The 15,138-nt window shown below is 36.8% G+C and overlaps 1 protein-coding gene across 5 annotated transcripts in view; it reads left to right on the plus strand.

The window, feature by feature from the left end:
- The window catches only part of ANKRD17 (ankyrin repeat domain 17), a 123,532-nt gene that overhangs the window by 39,480 nt on the left and 68,914 nt on the right, over positions 1-15,138 (plus strand). For all 5 annotated transcript variants that reach the window (XM_045284276.1, XM_045284272.1, XM_045284273.1 and 2 more), the window contains exons 3-8: positions 2,791-2,947; positions 5,415-5,562; positions 7,036-7,183; positions 8,159-8,392; positions 11,458-11,552; positions 13,886-14,123. In XM_045284276.1, coding sequence (XP_045140211.1) covers positions 2,791-2,947; positions 5,415-5,562; positions 7,036-7,183; positions 8,159-8,392; positions 11,458-11,552; positions 13,886-14,123 — 1,020 coding nt within the window. The remainder of the gene's footprint in view (positions 1-2,790; positions 2,948-5,414; positions 5,563-7,035; positions 7,184-8,158; positions 8,393-11,457; positions 11,553-13,885; positions 14,124-15,138) is intronic.

The raw sequence follows: 15,138 nt of genomic DNA on the forward strand, positions 1-15,138 counted from the left end.
TCAAGAGTTAGAGTCCCAGAAACCCCCAGAAACCTCTACCTTTTCCCTTAGGGTCACCATGAATCAGAATTGACATGGCTGTTGTAAGTTTGGTTTTAGTTTTGGTTTTTATTAAATGTGTAGCTATTATGATTATTTCCTCTTGTTGGATTAAGCTTTTAGCAATTTAATTGTTAAATAACTTTAAAAAATTATTTTATTGGGGAAAATGTCCTCTCCCGTCCCTGGGTGGGCACGAATGTTAAATAACTTTTGTAATTATGTAATTGTATAATATTTCTAGTCTCTTGCTGTTTTTACCTTTAAGATCTTATTTCATCAGAAATTAATATGTTACCATTTGTTTGCTGTACAATTCTCCATCTTGTGGTTATTGACTTTTTTCTAAGGTATGTCTCTCGTAGACAGACGTGTTCATGGGTCAGTCAAGTTTCCTTATCGTTTTTGGTACTTTGTCTTGACTGGTACATTCAGTGTAATTATCTGCTGCTGTTAGGTGCCAGGGAGTTGCTTCCAACTCATAGTAACTGTATGTATGTATAACAGAATGAAACAACTTTCAGTCCTGAACCATCCTCACATTTGTTACAGTGTTTGAACCCATTGTAGCCACTGAGTCAGTTTTACCCAGGGCCTTCCTCTCTTTCTCTGCCCCTCTACTTTAGCAAGCATGGAGTCCTATTCCAGGGACTGTTCCACAATTATCTAAAGGTATGGCTTCCCTGCAGTTGTTTTTTTTGGTGATGTTCGTGATTTTATTGTTAAAAATATTTTACTTTACTGAGTTCATTTTGGTTACAGATTTTCTCTTTATTTCCTTAGTTGCATTGTTTTAGTGTCAGTAATATTTGGTGATTTTCTTTTATTTGATGAAGAGGTTTATTAATTTCCTTTGAGGCTACCCTATAAATGAATTATTATTTTCTTAAGTTTAAAACAGTTTATTCTACCATGAAATTGCCTTCACTTTCTCTCTCTTTGGAAGTTCTGTAACCATGTCATTTAATCCTTCTCTTGTAGTTATCATTGTAAACAGTTATTATCTCTAGTTCCCGCTAGTTGGTCTTGTAGGTTTATTTTATTTTTGATGCTTCAATACCTGGGTTGATTTCCAGATGGCGCTGTTGTCTGTTAATCTGTTTCCTAGGGTGTTGATTCTCTATTCAAAGAACGTACTCTAGTATTTCTTAAGAGGTTGATTTGATTTCTACAAATTCAAATGTCTACAAATGGGCAGTTTGTCTGCATTTATAATTCTTGGTCTGTAATTGTTTCCTTTTAACGTTTTAAGTGTGTCATTCCATTGCCTTTCTGCTTGCATGTTTTTTTGCTGAGCAATCAGAGCCTAGTCTTCCTGCTCTTTGTTAGGTAACTGGCTTTGGTTTTGGAAAGTTTGATTATGAATTGTCTTAGTAATTTTCTTTGGAGTCTGTCCTACTTGGGATTTGTTGAACTCCTTGAATCCATATCTTTTCTGTCATGATTTTAGGGAACGTTTCTTATAACAGATCTTTGCCAACTTTCTCAGTACTTGTTTTGTTTTTGTCTCTCTCTGTTCTGAATTCTGATTATGCTTAGGTGATTCCTCGTGATGATGTCCCACATAATTCTTAGGCTTTCTTATTTTTTTCTCTTTTTTTTCCCCAATTGTTTCTCTAGCAGATGACTATTAAGAAATTTGCTCCCATCATATTGGTTTTTTTATCCATTGACTTAGATCTACTGTTTTGCTCTCCAATGGGTTATCTATGTATGGAATTTTAGTGTTAATCTTCTGGGATTTTATTTATTTTTTTGTTTGATATCAAAATTTCTGTGCATTTTGTCAGTTTGTTGTGTATCTATTCTTCGAGAGCTTTTATGTGTTTTCCTTGATTTTGTATCGGTTTTTAAAATAGGGCTATTTCTAGATGAATTTTGAATTTATAAATTGACGTCATAGTTGAAATAAGAGATAATCATATAGGTTAATCTCTTTATCACTAAAATGTTTTTAAGTCATTTTTGTCATAAGTAATAGTAGCTCAACTTAAACTTTTTTAAGGAAGCATAAGCATTTGCTAAGTTATAACCAAAAATAGGATATTGATGGCCTTAGTATTACCAACAACAATGAAGCAAAAATTTAACAGGCTCCTTTTAAGGAGCTTTGATGGCACAGTGGGTTAAATATTAGGTTGCTAACAGAAAGTATTAGGTTTCAACAGACTAGCAGCTCTGCCTGAGAAATATGAGGCCTCTGCTTTCCATAGAGATGGATAGCTTGGAAACCCTGTGGAGCCGGCTTGCCAGGAGCCAAAAATTAACTTAACAGCTCTCTTCTATTTCTCTGCTCTCTTCTATCTTAACTTTAATTGAGGACACTGTTTCTCTCTCTGGTAATAAAAATGGCCAAAAAATTTAAGACTCATCTTTTACTAATTTAGCAAACTTTTAACATAGGTTCTTCTGTTGCCAAAGCAAAAGGTGAGAATTAATAATTGTCTAAGCCTGGGTCAATGACCCATTTTTGGCATCAGGGAGTCACTTATGAACCTCATGGAGGAATACACTTATTGATATCTTCAGAAATGCTAGGCTGACAATATGTGGGCACTTCATAAAGTTCATGTAAAAACCATTATCTTTTAATTCCCAAGAACTTTTTGAAGCCGCTTGGCATATATGTTTGCTGTACCATTTGCATGTCATTTCTGAATATTGTTAGTATACTTGAACCTGAGTAACTTCAGTTATCCTTTGTTTTTCCTTTTGGGTATATCCATATTGGTGTGAAAAATAACAACCTAGGAATAGGCAAACTATCCACAGCTGATGGCAAAGCCTTTGCAGACCCTGAAGTGCTTCGGAGATTGACATCGTCTGTTAGTTGTGCGTTGGATGAAGCTGCTGCTGCACTTACGCGTATGAGAGCTGAAAGCACAGCAAATGCAGGGCAGTCGGACAAGTAAGTGAATTTTCACTCTGACCAGTATATGAAAGCATTATCTTAAAAAATATCTCTAACATCGACAGCATTTCTTGTGTGCATAATAGCACTATGCTTAAACAGCCACTTGGCATGTGATATTTATAATTACAAACTCTGTAAAGCATAGACTTTAAAAAGGTTTATCCCCACTTTAAAGACAGAATCTCTGAAGAGAGGTTAGTAAATCATTTATAACCAAACAGTTGCTGGATGGCAGAGCTGGGGTATCAGTATATATTTACCCGATTGCAGGGCTGAGTTCAGAATCAATAATCAATCCAGCTTACTTAAGTTTTGTTTCCTTTTAATGTTTTGGTGACAAACATTACATTTATACATGTTGTCCAGGTGGTCATGCCATTTTCAGTGGGTAATTTTTGTATTTATACTAACTAGCTGTATCATTTTCCTTGTAGATTGACCCTCCTTTAGGTAACTTCATATTCTGGTCGTTAACATTCAGTTTTTAACCCAAAGTATGATTGATAAACACTTTATATGTTGCCTGCTTTCTCGGGCAGGATGGTAAATTAAAAATGCTCAAAGAATATATAATGTCTATATAAAGCAGGATAGAGGGGGTGAGGAAAGTCCTAGGATGCTTGGCAGTGGAAATACAGGAAGCTGTCAGCTAAATAATAACTGAGAGTGTGTTTCAGACCCTCATGTTTACTCAAGCAAAACTTGAGAAATGTGGTTGTGTAAGTGCACTGCTGTGTATTGAATCTTAGGTACAGTGCCATGTACCAAATGTATGTGTCCTCAGTATAGGTTGTAAAGTTTACCTGTTGATAGATTAGTGTTGTAAATTTGTTTTAAATCTTGCATACCCACAGGAAAATAAAGTAATTCAAATGCAAGCAGAGAAGTATGTGGAAGATTAGGAGAGGCTTCAGCCATGTTGGAAGAAAAAAGTTACGTTCTTATACAGAAAACGTCTTGGGAAAAGGCTTTATCTTAAACTTGCTTAAAAGTGACAGTGGACTAAATCTAGGAATTGCTTGTCATTTTCCTAACAAATGAGAGATAAGGAACTTTTTACAAGACAACAAGTTTAGTAAGTTTTGATTTTGTAGTGGGAGAATACTTCAAAGTTAATAAAGCACATGATATGAACTGGAAAAAAGAAAGTACCCTGACAGCTTTTGTGTGTTAAAGGTCACATTGCGTTATTTAATACTGTGAGGGAATTTTTTACTTAGAAGGTGGCTTTTTGGCAGAGACCTGAAATCTGTGAGGAGCAGAGCTGCTGCTGGCAAGGATAAAGTAGGAGGAGAAGTCAGCGGTAAAAGTGAAGGTAGTGAATCTACTGAAACTAATATATCAACAGGTAAATTTTAGAACTTATAATACTGAGGACAGGGAAATTTGGTGTATAGCACTGCCACTGGGTGGATCTTTTAGGGACTCAGGCTTTTACTCTGACTGATTAGAGACCAATGTAGGGTTCTGAGCCAGGGAGTGACGTAATTCCTTCTCTAAACAGGGCCTCTCGGGCTGTGGCGCATTGACAAGAGCCTGAACTGAAACAAGAGTAAAAGCAGAGACTGGTTATGAGGCTTTGTGATAATCTGGGCAAAAGATTCTGGTCTTGAAACCTGGTTGATGTTATGTTATCCATAGTCCTGAAAATCCAAAGAGTCAGGGCTCCCTTTCAAGAGGGTGTTACATGAATTGAGTTATATTTCAAAGAAACAGTGTGTTAATAACTTTAGATATATATAGGTTTTTTTGTGTGTTTTTTTTTAAAAAATGGATTCTATTCAAAAGAGAGAATCTTTAAGACACGTAAGTTATTTTGGGACGGTTACAGGACAAAAGCTTTTTTTCTCAACTGTATTGTTCAATACCAATCTTTCTCACTCCTTTGCTTGCTTTCTCCTTTTTCCTTGCCTGGATATTTTTAAGACTCCAAAAACATGATCTAAGTACATACTTAAGGAAGAAGTTCTCCTTGTCACTTAATCACATATTTGTCAAAATTGCATGCCCTCATATTTTCTAATTTCCTTTTATGTGATTTCTAATTAGTTCAAACTTTATTAAATATTTTAAACAAAAATTGAAAAATTGTGCTTCAGTAACAAGATTTTCTATTATAACCTTTATGTTGTCCATGTACAAAAGGATTTTGAAAGTTTAAAGAAACTTGAATTTTTAAAATGAGTCTCTCGAGGCCCCCTCATACTTTTAATTTATTTACTCCTAGTAAATTATACCTTATTTTTACCCCCTGCTATTGCATCACTGCAAACATTTTGGGACTTGAGGATTTTTAATTCAATGACTTTTTAATATAAATTCTAAAAACTCAATAAATGGAATGAAGAAGCATTGACTCACATTTTCTTTTTTTGCTATGGATCCCACTGAAATAATTATTCTAGTATAACACTGCAATGCAGTTTCTTCTCTACTTATATTATGATACTCTTCCCCATAGCCGAAGTTTAGCAGAAGCTTGTTCTGAAGGAGATGTAAATGCTGTGCGCAAGCTGCTCATTGAAGGTCGAAGTGTAAATGAACACACAGAAGAAGGGGAGAGCCTCCTTTGTTTGGCTTGTTCTGCTGGATATTATGAGCTTGCACAGGTTTGTATTTTCCAAATAAAGCTTGTCTTTTATTCCATGGGCTGCTTGGGAAAGAGATTTTTTTGTTGTTGTTGTTGATTTTTTTAAACATTTTATTAGGGGCTCATACAACTGTTATCCCAATCCATACACACATCAATTGTGTAAAGCGCATTTGTACATCGTTTCTCAAAACATTTTCTCTCCATTTAAACCCCCAACACCAGGTCCTCATTTTTCCCCTCCCTCCCCACTCCCCCTTCCCACATGAGCCCTTGATAGTCTATAAATGGGTATTTTGTCATATCTTGCCCTGTCCGACGTCTCCCTTCATCCACTCCTCGGTTGTCTGTCCCCCAGGGAGGAGGTCACACACAGTTCCATGTAATCGGTTCCCTCTTTCCTACCAATTCTCCCTTTACCCTCCCTGTTTTGCCACTCACACCACTGGTCCTATAGGGCTCATCCATCCTGGATTCCCTGTATTTTCAGTTCCTATCTGTACCAGTGTACCTCCTCTGGTCTAGCCAGACTTGCAAGATCGAATTCGAGTCATGGTAGTGGGAGCGGGGAGGAAACATTTAGGAACTAGAGGAAAGTTGTATTTCTCATCATTGTTACATCGCACCCTGACTGGCTCATCTCCTCCCTGAGACCCCTCTGCAAGGGGATCTCCAGTAGCCTACTAATGGGCTTTGTATCTCCACTCCGCACTCCCCCCATCATTCACTGTGGTAAGATTTTTTGTTCTGATGATGCCTTACACCTGATCCCTTCGACACCTCGTGGTTGCATAGGCTGGTGTGCTTCTTCCATGTGGGCTTTGTTGCTTCTGAGCTTGATGGCCGCTTGATTACCTTCAAGCCTTTAAGACCCCAGATGCTATACATTTTGATAGCCGGGCACCATCAGCTTTCTTCGCCACATTTGCTTATGCACCCATTTGTCTTCAGTGATCCGTTCGACACCCCGTGATCACACAGGTTGATATGTTGTTCCATGTGGGCTTTGTTGCTTCTGAGCTAGATGGCTGCTTGTTTACCTTCAAGCTTTTAAGACCCCAGACGCTATATCTTTTGATAGCCAGGCACCATCAGCTTTCTTCACCACATTTTTATTCACCCGCTTTGTCTTCAGCGGTTGTGTTGGGAAGGTGAGCATCATAGAATGCCAATTTACTAGAAGAAAGTATTCTTGTGTTGAGGGAGTACTTGAGTGGAGGCCCAATGTCCTTCTGCTACCTTAATACTAAACCTATAAATGTAGGGTCATAGATCTATTTCCCCATCCTCATATAATATATTTGCATATGTACATGTCTTTATCTAGAGCTCTATAAATGCCCTTTGCCTCCCAGCTGGGAAAGAGATTTTTTAACAAAGCAATCTTACACCATTCTGCAATAAAATCATTCTGCTAACTGGTCTATTTGTATTGGACTTTTATGTGGTCAATATTTGCTAGTATTATGACTGTTATATTTTTTTTCATCAGGTTTTGCTAGCAATGCACGCAAACGTGGAAGATAGGGGAATCAAAGGTGACATTACGCCTTTAATGGCTGCTGCTAATGGGGGACATGTCAAAATTGTGAAGTTGCTGCTAGCTCATAAAGCTGATGTCAATGCCCAGTCTTCAACAGGTAATGCATATTTATTTGTTTTGTTATATAGTACCGCCTTTTATAGGTAAAACATTTCATATGAAAATGATCATTAATGATGCCTTGGTCAAAAGGACTGTGTTGTGCGAGTGTGTTGGGCTTGGAAGTAAAGGAGGAGAGCAGGAACAACTGGAACAGGCCAGGCCCAGAGTTCCCTGTCACCGTCAAAGACAGACACACACAGACAGAGAGACATCCCTTTCATCATTCTTGATACTGCATAGAGTTTTGTGAAACGTAAACAATGGCATTAACATGTAGTTTGTATTTCCCTTCCAGAAGACTTTAAGCTCTAACTATTTATATGGTTTACAATCCTTGGCTAAAAGATTGATAAATTATCGTGTAATCTAAAAAGGTTTACTGTCTTCTTATATGACAGATTTTTATTAAGAATGTGGAAGAACTCAACTTTGATTAGTTAACTGATTTTTGTAAAGTAATGATATAGCATATATATATAGTTAAAGGAAATCATTATAGGTCTGGATACATTCACATATATTTGGATCAAAAAGATTGTGAAAATGAAAGTATGAAGCATCTCTGATTAATGGTAGAATGAACTTAACACCCCACCCCCAAGGAATTTGTATTTTCAGGGCGCTATTTTCTCATTTTAATTTAAAAACAGCTCTGTAATCTTTACAATTATATCTGATTTTCCATGGGTATTGGACCATGATTTTCAATGGAGAGGGAGACTAGGGAGTTGAAAATTGATTTTAAATGTAAACATGTATGCATATATGGAGGACTTCCAAGGTTTATGGAACTATTCTTAAATTCGTGTGTGTGTGTGTGTGTGTGTGTGTGAGAGAGAGAGAGAGAGAGAGAGAGAGAGAGAGAGAAAGGGCCTATTTTCTTTTTCTTCTTAATGCTTAGTTAGAGGCTTTGTTTAAATTGAAGCCTATATTTTCATGTGAATACCTTTTGTCTTTCCTCGTGAAACAGGCAATACAGCACTTACATATGCTTGTGCTGGGGGCTATGTAGATGTTGTCAAGGTGCTCTTGGAATCTGGTGCTAGTATTGAGGACCACAATGAAAATGGTCATACTCCTCTTATGGAAGCTGGAAGTGCTGGACATGTGGAAGTAGCCAGATTGCTGCTAGAAAACGGGGCCGGCATCAATACGCATTCCAACGAATTCAAAGAGAGTGCACTTACACTAGCCTGTTACAAAGGTAAAGTATAAAATCCTTTAAAAATAACTCTCATTACAATTTTTTAGGATCAAAAGTAAGGTTAAAATATGAATAATTGTATACAGTATGTAGTTCAATAGTGTGCAGTATGTAATTAAATAGTAGCCAGGACTGTTTAAAACAATGTTTCAAGTTTTAAAATATAGACAATAAATATCATAGAAAATAAATATTATCTATAGAAAAGGATGGTGAGACTTTGTCTCACATACTTTAGACATGTTGTCAGGAGAGACCAGTCCCTGGAGAAGGACATTGTTCTTGGTAAAGTAGAGGGGCAGCGAAGGAGCAGAAGGCCGTTGACAAGATGAACGGACACAGTGGCTGCAACAGTGGCTCAAACATAAGACCAGTTGTGAGGATGGCGCAGGACCGGAAACCGTTTTGCTCTATTGTTCATAGGTTTGCTATGAGTTGGAATCGACTTGCTGGCATCTAACAACAACCTAGAAAATTACTTAATTATTCTATTTATTTCTCCTAAGGCAGCGGCTTTCAACCTGTGGGTCTTGACCCCTTTGGGGATTGAACGATCCTTTCAGAGGGGTCCCCCCATTCATAAGAGTAGCACAATGACAGTAATGAAGTAGCAAAGTGAAAATAATGTCATGGTTGGGGGTCACCACCACATGAGGAACTGTGTGAAAGTGCCACGGCATGAGGAATGCTGAGCACCACTGCTGTAACGAGTTTTTTACTTTTAATGTGCATTGTTCTTCCTAATAGTCTTACATGTGAATATTTTGCCGCCTTTTTTGCAAAAAAAATTTATTTGTTAATCCAGAAAATATTTAATTGGCAAGTTTAAAAATAAGCAATGAAAAAAGCCAGCTATTCTTTTGATACTAAAATAACTGAAAAAATAAAGAGAACGGAGAAGACAAATACTTGAAAGATTTTAAATGACATCAACAATTAAGACCTCAACTAATATGTATTATCAAGATACTGGTAATACAGATGGATAGTCTGTCATGAAGAACATTACTTGTAAATGTGTGCTTGGTGTTTGAATAATTAATGCTCAAATTCTGAACAAAGTTGGAGATTTTTTTGACTCGGTGGCAGATAATTGCTATTTTTTTAAAGTGAATTTCCTCCAAATTTTGTACCTGTATATTAATTTATTAGTTCTTTTATACCACCTGCATCTCTATTTGTGTTATAAAATAACAAATTCATGCCCCCGAGGTATCATGAAAAGGTTCAAAGGAAGCACTTTATGAGAGCCTGAGAGAGAGTGAATTTCACCTTTGGAGTAAACTGTGAAAAACAAAAAACCACTGCCATCGATTCTAACTTATATCAACCCTTTACAGAGTTTCTTTACAATTTTTGGGGAACTTTTAATAAATCAGTTTATTTGGGGTCTTAATAGCTCCTATAAGAATCCATATATCAATTGTCTGCAGTGTTTCCGAGACAGCAAATCTTTATGGAGTTTGACGGCCAATCTTGCAGTTTGCGGCCCACCACGAAACCACAGTGCCAGAGGGTTTTCCCTGGGCAGGATACAAAAATTAGAGGCACTCACTCTCTGGGACCTTCATTTGCATGCGGCTGGGTGTTTGTTTCACTTTAGGCTACTAGGGCTTCAGTTAGGCCATCCTATTGTTTTGTTCCAGTAGGTTTAAAAGTGGTCCAGGAAGTGTGATGTTGTTTGGGATAGCTTCTTTAAAATAACATGGTTCAAATAAGGTTGGATGTCAGAATGATTACAATTTAGAACTTAAATTTGAAAATGTGCTTTGATTGTCTGCTTTTGATGAGCAGATTTTCAGAATGATGAACTTTTAGGAAGCTGCTGAGATCCTTTGCTACCCAAGGTTGGCTGCTAATGAGGCCAAGGCTGATCTTTATTGGGGGGCTGGGGGAAACAAAGCCTTGGGGCAGCCTCTTCTTGGCTGTCTGATTAGGTGGCTTTTTTTACCTATGCATTTGAACCTGGATCTGATAGTGTTGGCCAGAGAACTTACTTTGAGATAGAGCCTAAGTATAATGACTCTTCCCTCTCCCTTTTGCTTCTAGCCCCACCCTGCTTTCCACAAGGGGCAACTGTGGTTGGGTCTTGCAGGCTTTAATTAGAAGCTGGACCTAGACCTGACCTGGTGGAGAGCATCTACCACCAGGGATCCATGGCACCTCTCCCCTTCCTCTGCTTCTGGTGAGGTTTCCTAGGGAGAAGATGAGATGGGGAAGGGGTAGAACTCATGCTGAGATTAAGTGACAGGGAAAGGGAGGTAGATAAATAGCAAAAAGAAGATGTAATAAGGTTTGTTTTAGTGTACTTATATTTAATGGTTCCTCTCACTCTCCCATTCATCCTTCCCTACTTTTTGTTCCAGTTGATTAAGAGTGAATTATAGCTCATTTCAGATAAAACCAGGGCAGGGAAATCTTGTTTGTTTCTTTTTTGCATAGTATCTGAGGTCCTTTTTAAAATGCAATTTGTCTTCTGTGTTTAACCACTAATAAGGTGTCTTTATCTAAACTATAGAATATTTAGAATGCATAAATGTGTGTGTTTATCTGTAAATAAGTAAACAACATAAATCAAGCAATGTTTTAGGTATGTTTTATATGCAGTTTTAATTTGGAAGAAGATTGTTCCCCAAAATATATGCATTCCTTATGATGCTGAAATATACTTTCTTATAGAAATAATTTGAACTACTGTTAACATTTTAGGCTGCTAGTTCATAAAAGCTGACTTAACCCACAGCATAAGTAAATTGGTAATTATAGCTTGACTTGGCTCTTAAAAGGTTCTAGAGGGATATCCTGGGTTCTGGAGTTTGAAAACATGTGTTTGCAACAGGCATTGTAGTACTCGTCATTTCTAGGGTAAGTTGATAAAGTGCAGGACAGAAAAGATCATCTGTATAGTTTGTGCTCAGTAGTTGGGGGTGGCATTTAGCTGACCTTTGTATTTTGTTATAAATGAAATGCTAGAAGTTAAATAGAACCATTTTGAGATTATAATGTTTTATTTGAATTTAACTCTGAAATAAGATTTTAAATGATCTTATATACTTTTGGTTTAGGACATCTAGAGATGGTGCGATTTCTTTTGGCAGCAGGCGCAGATCAAGAGCATAAAACAGATGAAATGCATACTGCGCTAATGGAGGCTTGCATGGTAAGATTGGGGAAATAATTTATCTGCATATTGGTTAAAGAGCGATTGCATTGGTGTATAATGCATATCTTCTTGGGTGCAAAGATTTTATTTATCACGATCTTACTGCGGAGCAAGAGCCTCAGCCGTCTGGAAAACCATGAAAGTTTTCAGATCTGGTTATGTAAGGTTAACTTCTATCAGAGTTGCTTTCTGAAGTTTACACTTTCACTTTCGTATTCTCACAGAGTGGCTTTACTTCTTGGTTTTTCATAGTTGGTAGGAAAAGTGTTGTCTTTAACCCTGGTGGTGTAGTGTGGGTTATAAGTTGGGCTGCCACTTGGCGGATCCTCAGGGGAAGGATGAAGCTTTACCCTTTAAGAGTTAACAGCTTTGACAGTCTCAGAGCCCCATGAAAGCAGTTTTGCTCTGTCCTGTAGAGTTGCTGTGAGTCAGAATCGTCTTGATGGCAGTGAGTTTTCGCTGAAATATGTTAATGAGAACACTCTTGTGTTTCCTAAAAAATTATTTTAAAAAAACTAAAAATTGTTACATTGTCCGTGTTGAAAATTTCCTCCATGTCATGGCCCTTTTTTGACCCCTGGATTCCTTTTTAAAGAGTTCCTTTTGAGTCTTTACTTGGTAAAGAGTTATAACATTAATAACATTATGGGCAAATACAGAAAAAAGGAGCTAAGTACCTTGAAGGTTCTTTTCTCTTCGGAGAATGAGTATTAAAATGTTAATTTTATTTACTTAATTTTCAACATACTAGGTGGCCATTTAAAACGAGTTACCTGTTTCCTTATTGCCATTGCTTGCTATATAGTAAATTGTTATGTTGGACCTGTAGCCTTTCTCCTCTACGCTTCTTAGTTTTGCATCTGTAAAATGATGAGGTTAGCCTTTTATGGGGGTGGTCTGAGGATTAGGTGGTGTTGCAAAAACCATTTAAAAATATCACTATTATTAGCAGCAATGTGTGCATTACTGTTTCGTGTGATACATAAGGTCCTTGTAACACCCTGTTGTAAGAACCCATTTGTAAAATTTGTAAATTTTAAAAGTACTGTGTTATAAGTAGATGGGGTTATTGGGACCAAATTTTGTAATGCTTGCCCCCAAACAAAACAAAATAGAAAAAACTGGAGGGTTTAAAGTGGACTTTAAAAGAAACTTAGAAGTTGAATATTTATGCAGAAGAGGGTATTGTGATCCGACAAAATAACCAGAATAATAAGACATTATAGTTACATAATGTGGTCAGCATGGAGGCAAAAATCGGCATGACATACTCAAAAGAACAAAATGTTTGTGGAGGAGGGTAACAGAAGGAAAATAAAGACCGGAGAAGAGAACACTGAAATTGCCAAATAGGACATTTTCAGGAAAGAATTCCAGCTAAGAGAGATCTTCTTTCCACTTACCATATATACTTGTATAAGCCGAGTTTTCCAGCACATTTTTTTAATAAAAGACCTGAATTGATATTATGTTTATTAGATCAATTTTATAAAGGTTTCTGAAAATGTGTTCCAATTTATTAGCTTAGTTTTCTGGAAATTATTGCTAGCCAAGTTTTTATAAACTGAATGAAATGTAACTTAGAATTTCTTTTCTTTTCTTTTTTTTAAATCATTTTATTGGGGCTTATACAATTCATCACAATCCATACATACATCAGTTATACATTTGTTGCCCTCATCATTGTCAAAATTCACTACATTTTTAATGCAGTTTTTGTGGTAAAATTAGGTGCCTCGGCTGATATTCGGGTATACTTATACACGAGTATGTATGGTATTTTTCCTTGTAATTTGAATGGTGACCAACAAAGAAAACGGATGTACATAAAAGGACGTATCAAACCGTTCCTGGAAAAATGGAATTAAATGATACAGGATTTTGCTAGGAACTTTTTGAAATTCCTTTTCCACGGTCCATCTTAAACGCTATCCTGCATTTCCAATTGTACTATTTTTTTCTCGCTTTGAACTTAATCAGAATCCTTACTGTGATTAAGAATTTTGCAGAGGTTTTACTTTTTTCAAACCTTCTCTGATCTTCAGTAAGCATTATCCTTTCAGCACTTCAATTGATACCCTTTAGAATTGGATTTAACTGTGATCTCCGAAAAGGTTCTTGTTTCATATACTTCCTGTTTCTTCAACTTCTATTTGCAACTCTTACACTAAAGAAATATAGACAAGCTAATAAATACTGATTTACTTTTTAAATGTAGGTTTATTAAACATTGGAATGGTGTTTAATAATTTCTTTACCTAGTTATGGAGTCTTCAAAAGAGAAGTCTTTGAATTTTCACCTTATTTTTACTTTTTTGAAAAAAAATTAGGATGGCCATGTTGAAGTAGCGAGGTTGCTTCTTGACAGTGGTGCCCAAGTGAACATGCCTGCTGATTCATTTGAATCACCATTGACTTTGGCTGCATGTGGTGGGCATGTGGAACTTGCTGCTTTACTTATTGAAAGAGGAGCTAGCCTAGAAGAAGTCAATGATGAAGGTTATACACCATTGATGGAAGCAGCTCGTGAAGGACATGAAGAGATGGTGGCATTACTTCTAGGCCAAGGTAAGCCATATCATTCAAGGCACTGAAGCATAAATGTGAGTAGATTTGAAGATGCCAATGATACAACATTTAATTTCAGTCTATCATCTTTCCAGTATATTTTTTATGGGATGTTGTTACCCAAGCTATGGATCAACAAGTGGCTTTCATGCTGTCCTGAAAAATCAGATTTCTTGAATATAGAGCATTTTGAGCTACTCTGTACTATGTGGATGAAATCAGGAAGGTCTAGGATATGGTTATATAGAGGGGTCTTTGGAATTGAATGCTTCTCAAGTTCAGGTAGTTCCTTAGGGGCAGACTGCCTTGTCAGAAGTATTTGAGAACGGTGAGTTTTATGAAACTCAGTATGGGAGACCCTGTAAGGATTCGCTTGGTAAGAAGGCTAAAATTCAAAGTAGAAGCTATCACATAGCCTAGCATACATTGAGCTTCTCTTCTGGGAAATGTGAAACAACTATATTATGATATTTTAAGTTTAGATGTTGTCTCCCGCCTATCTTTGTATTTATAGGCCTTTTATTTTTCTTTTAATGATAATGTTTTTATTTCAGTAAATTTAAGAGAAATAGCATGCTTAAAACAATATTTTCTCTTTATCGAGAAAATAATTCATTAGAATTTTAAAAGCATACCATTTGGAGCCAGGCTTCTTGGATATGAATCACAACTCCACTGTTTACCAGTTTTGTGAAATTAGAAGCAAGTTTCTAATCTCTCTGTGCTACAGTTTTCTCAGTTCTAGGGTTTTGAGGTGAGCTTACATATCTGTATGAAGTTCTTGTAACCGTGCATGCTGTATAGAGGTGCGTTGAATATGTCAGCTGTGATATTTGTGACATCGGTGACAATGATGTAATTGCAGTATTCTCACTGCCATATCTAGTCATTGCTGACTCAAGTTGTGACCCACTGTTGGTTTCTGGGACTATTCCTCTTTATGGGAATGCAAAGCCCAGTCTTTCTCCTGAGGAGCTGTGGCTGGTTTTGAACTGCCAGCCATGTGGATCACAGT

The sequence above is a fragment of the Echinops telfairi genome, unplaced genomic scaffold (genome assembly GCF_000313985.2).
Source record: "Echinops telfairi isolate 266 unplaced genomic scaffold, ASM31398v2 ScPeMD7_7468;HRSCAF=8506_0, whole genome shotgun sequence".
Lineage (NCBI taxonomy): Eukaryota > Metazoa > Chordata > Mammalia > Afrosoricida > Tenrecidae > Echinops > Echinops telfairi.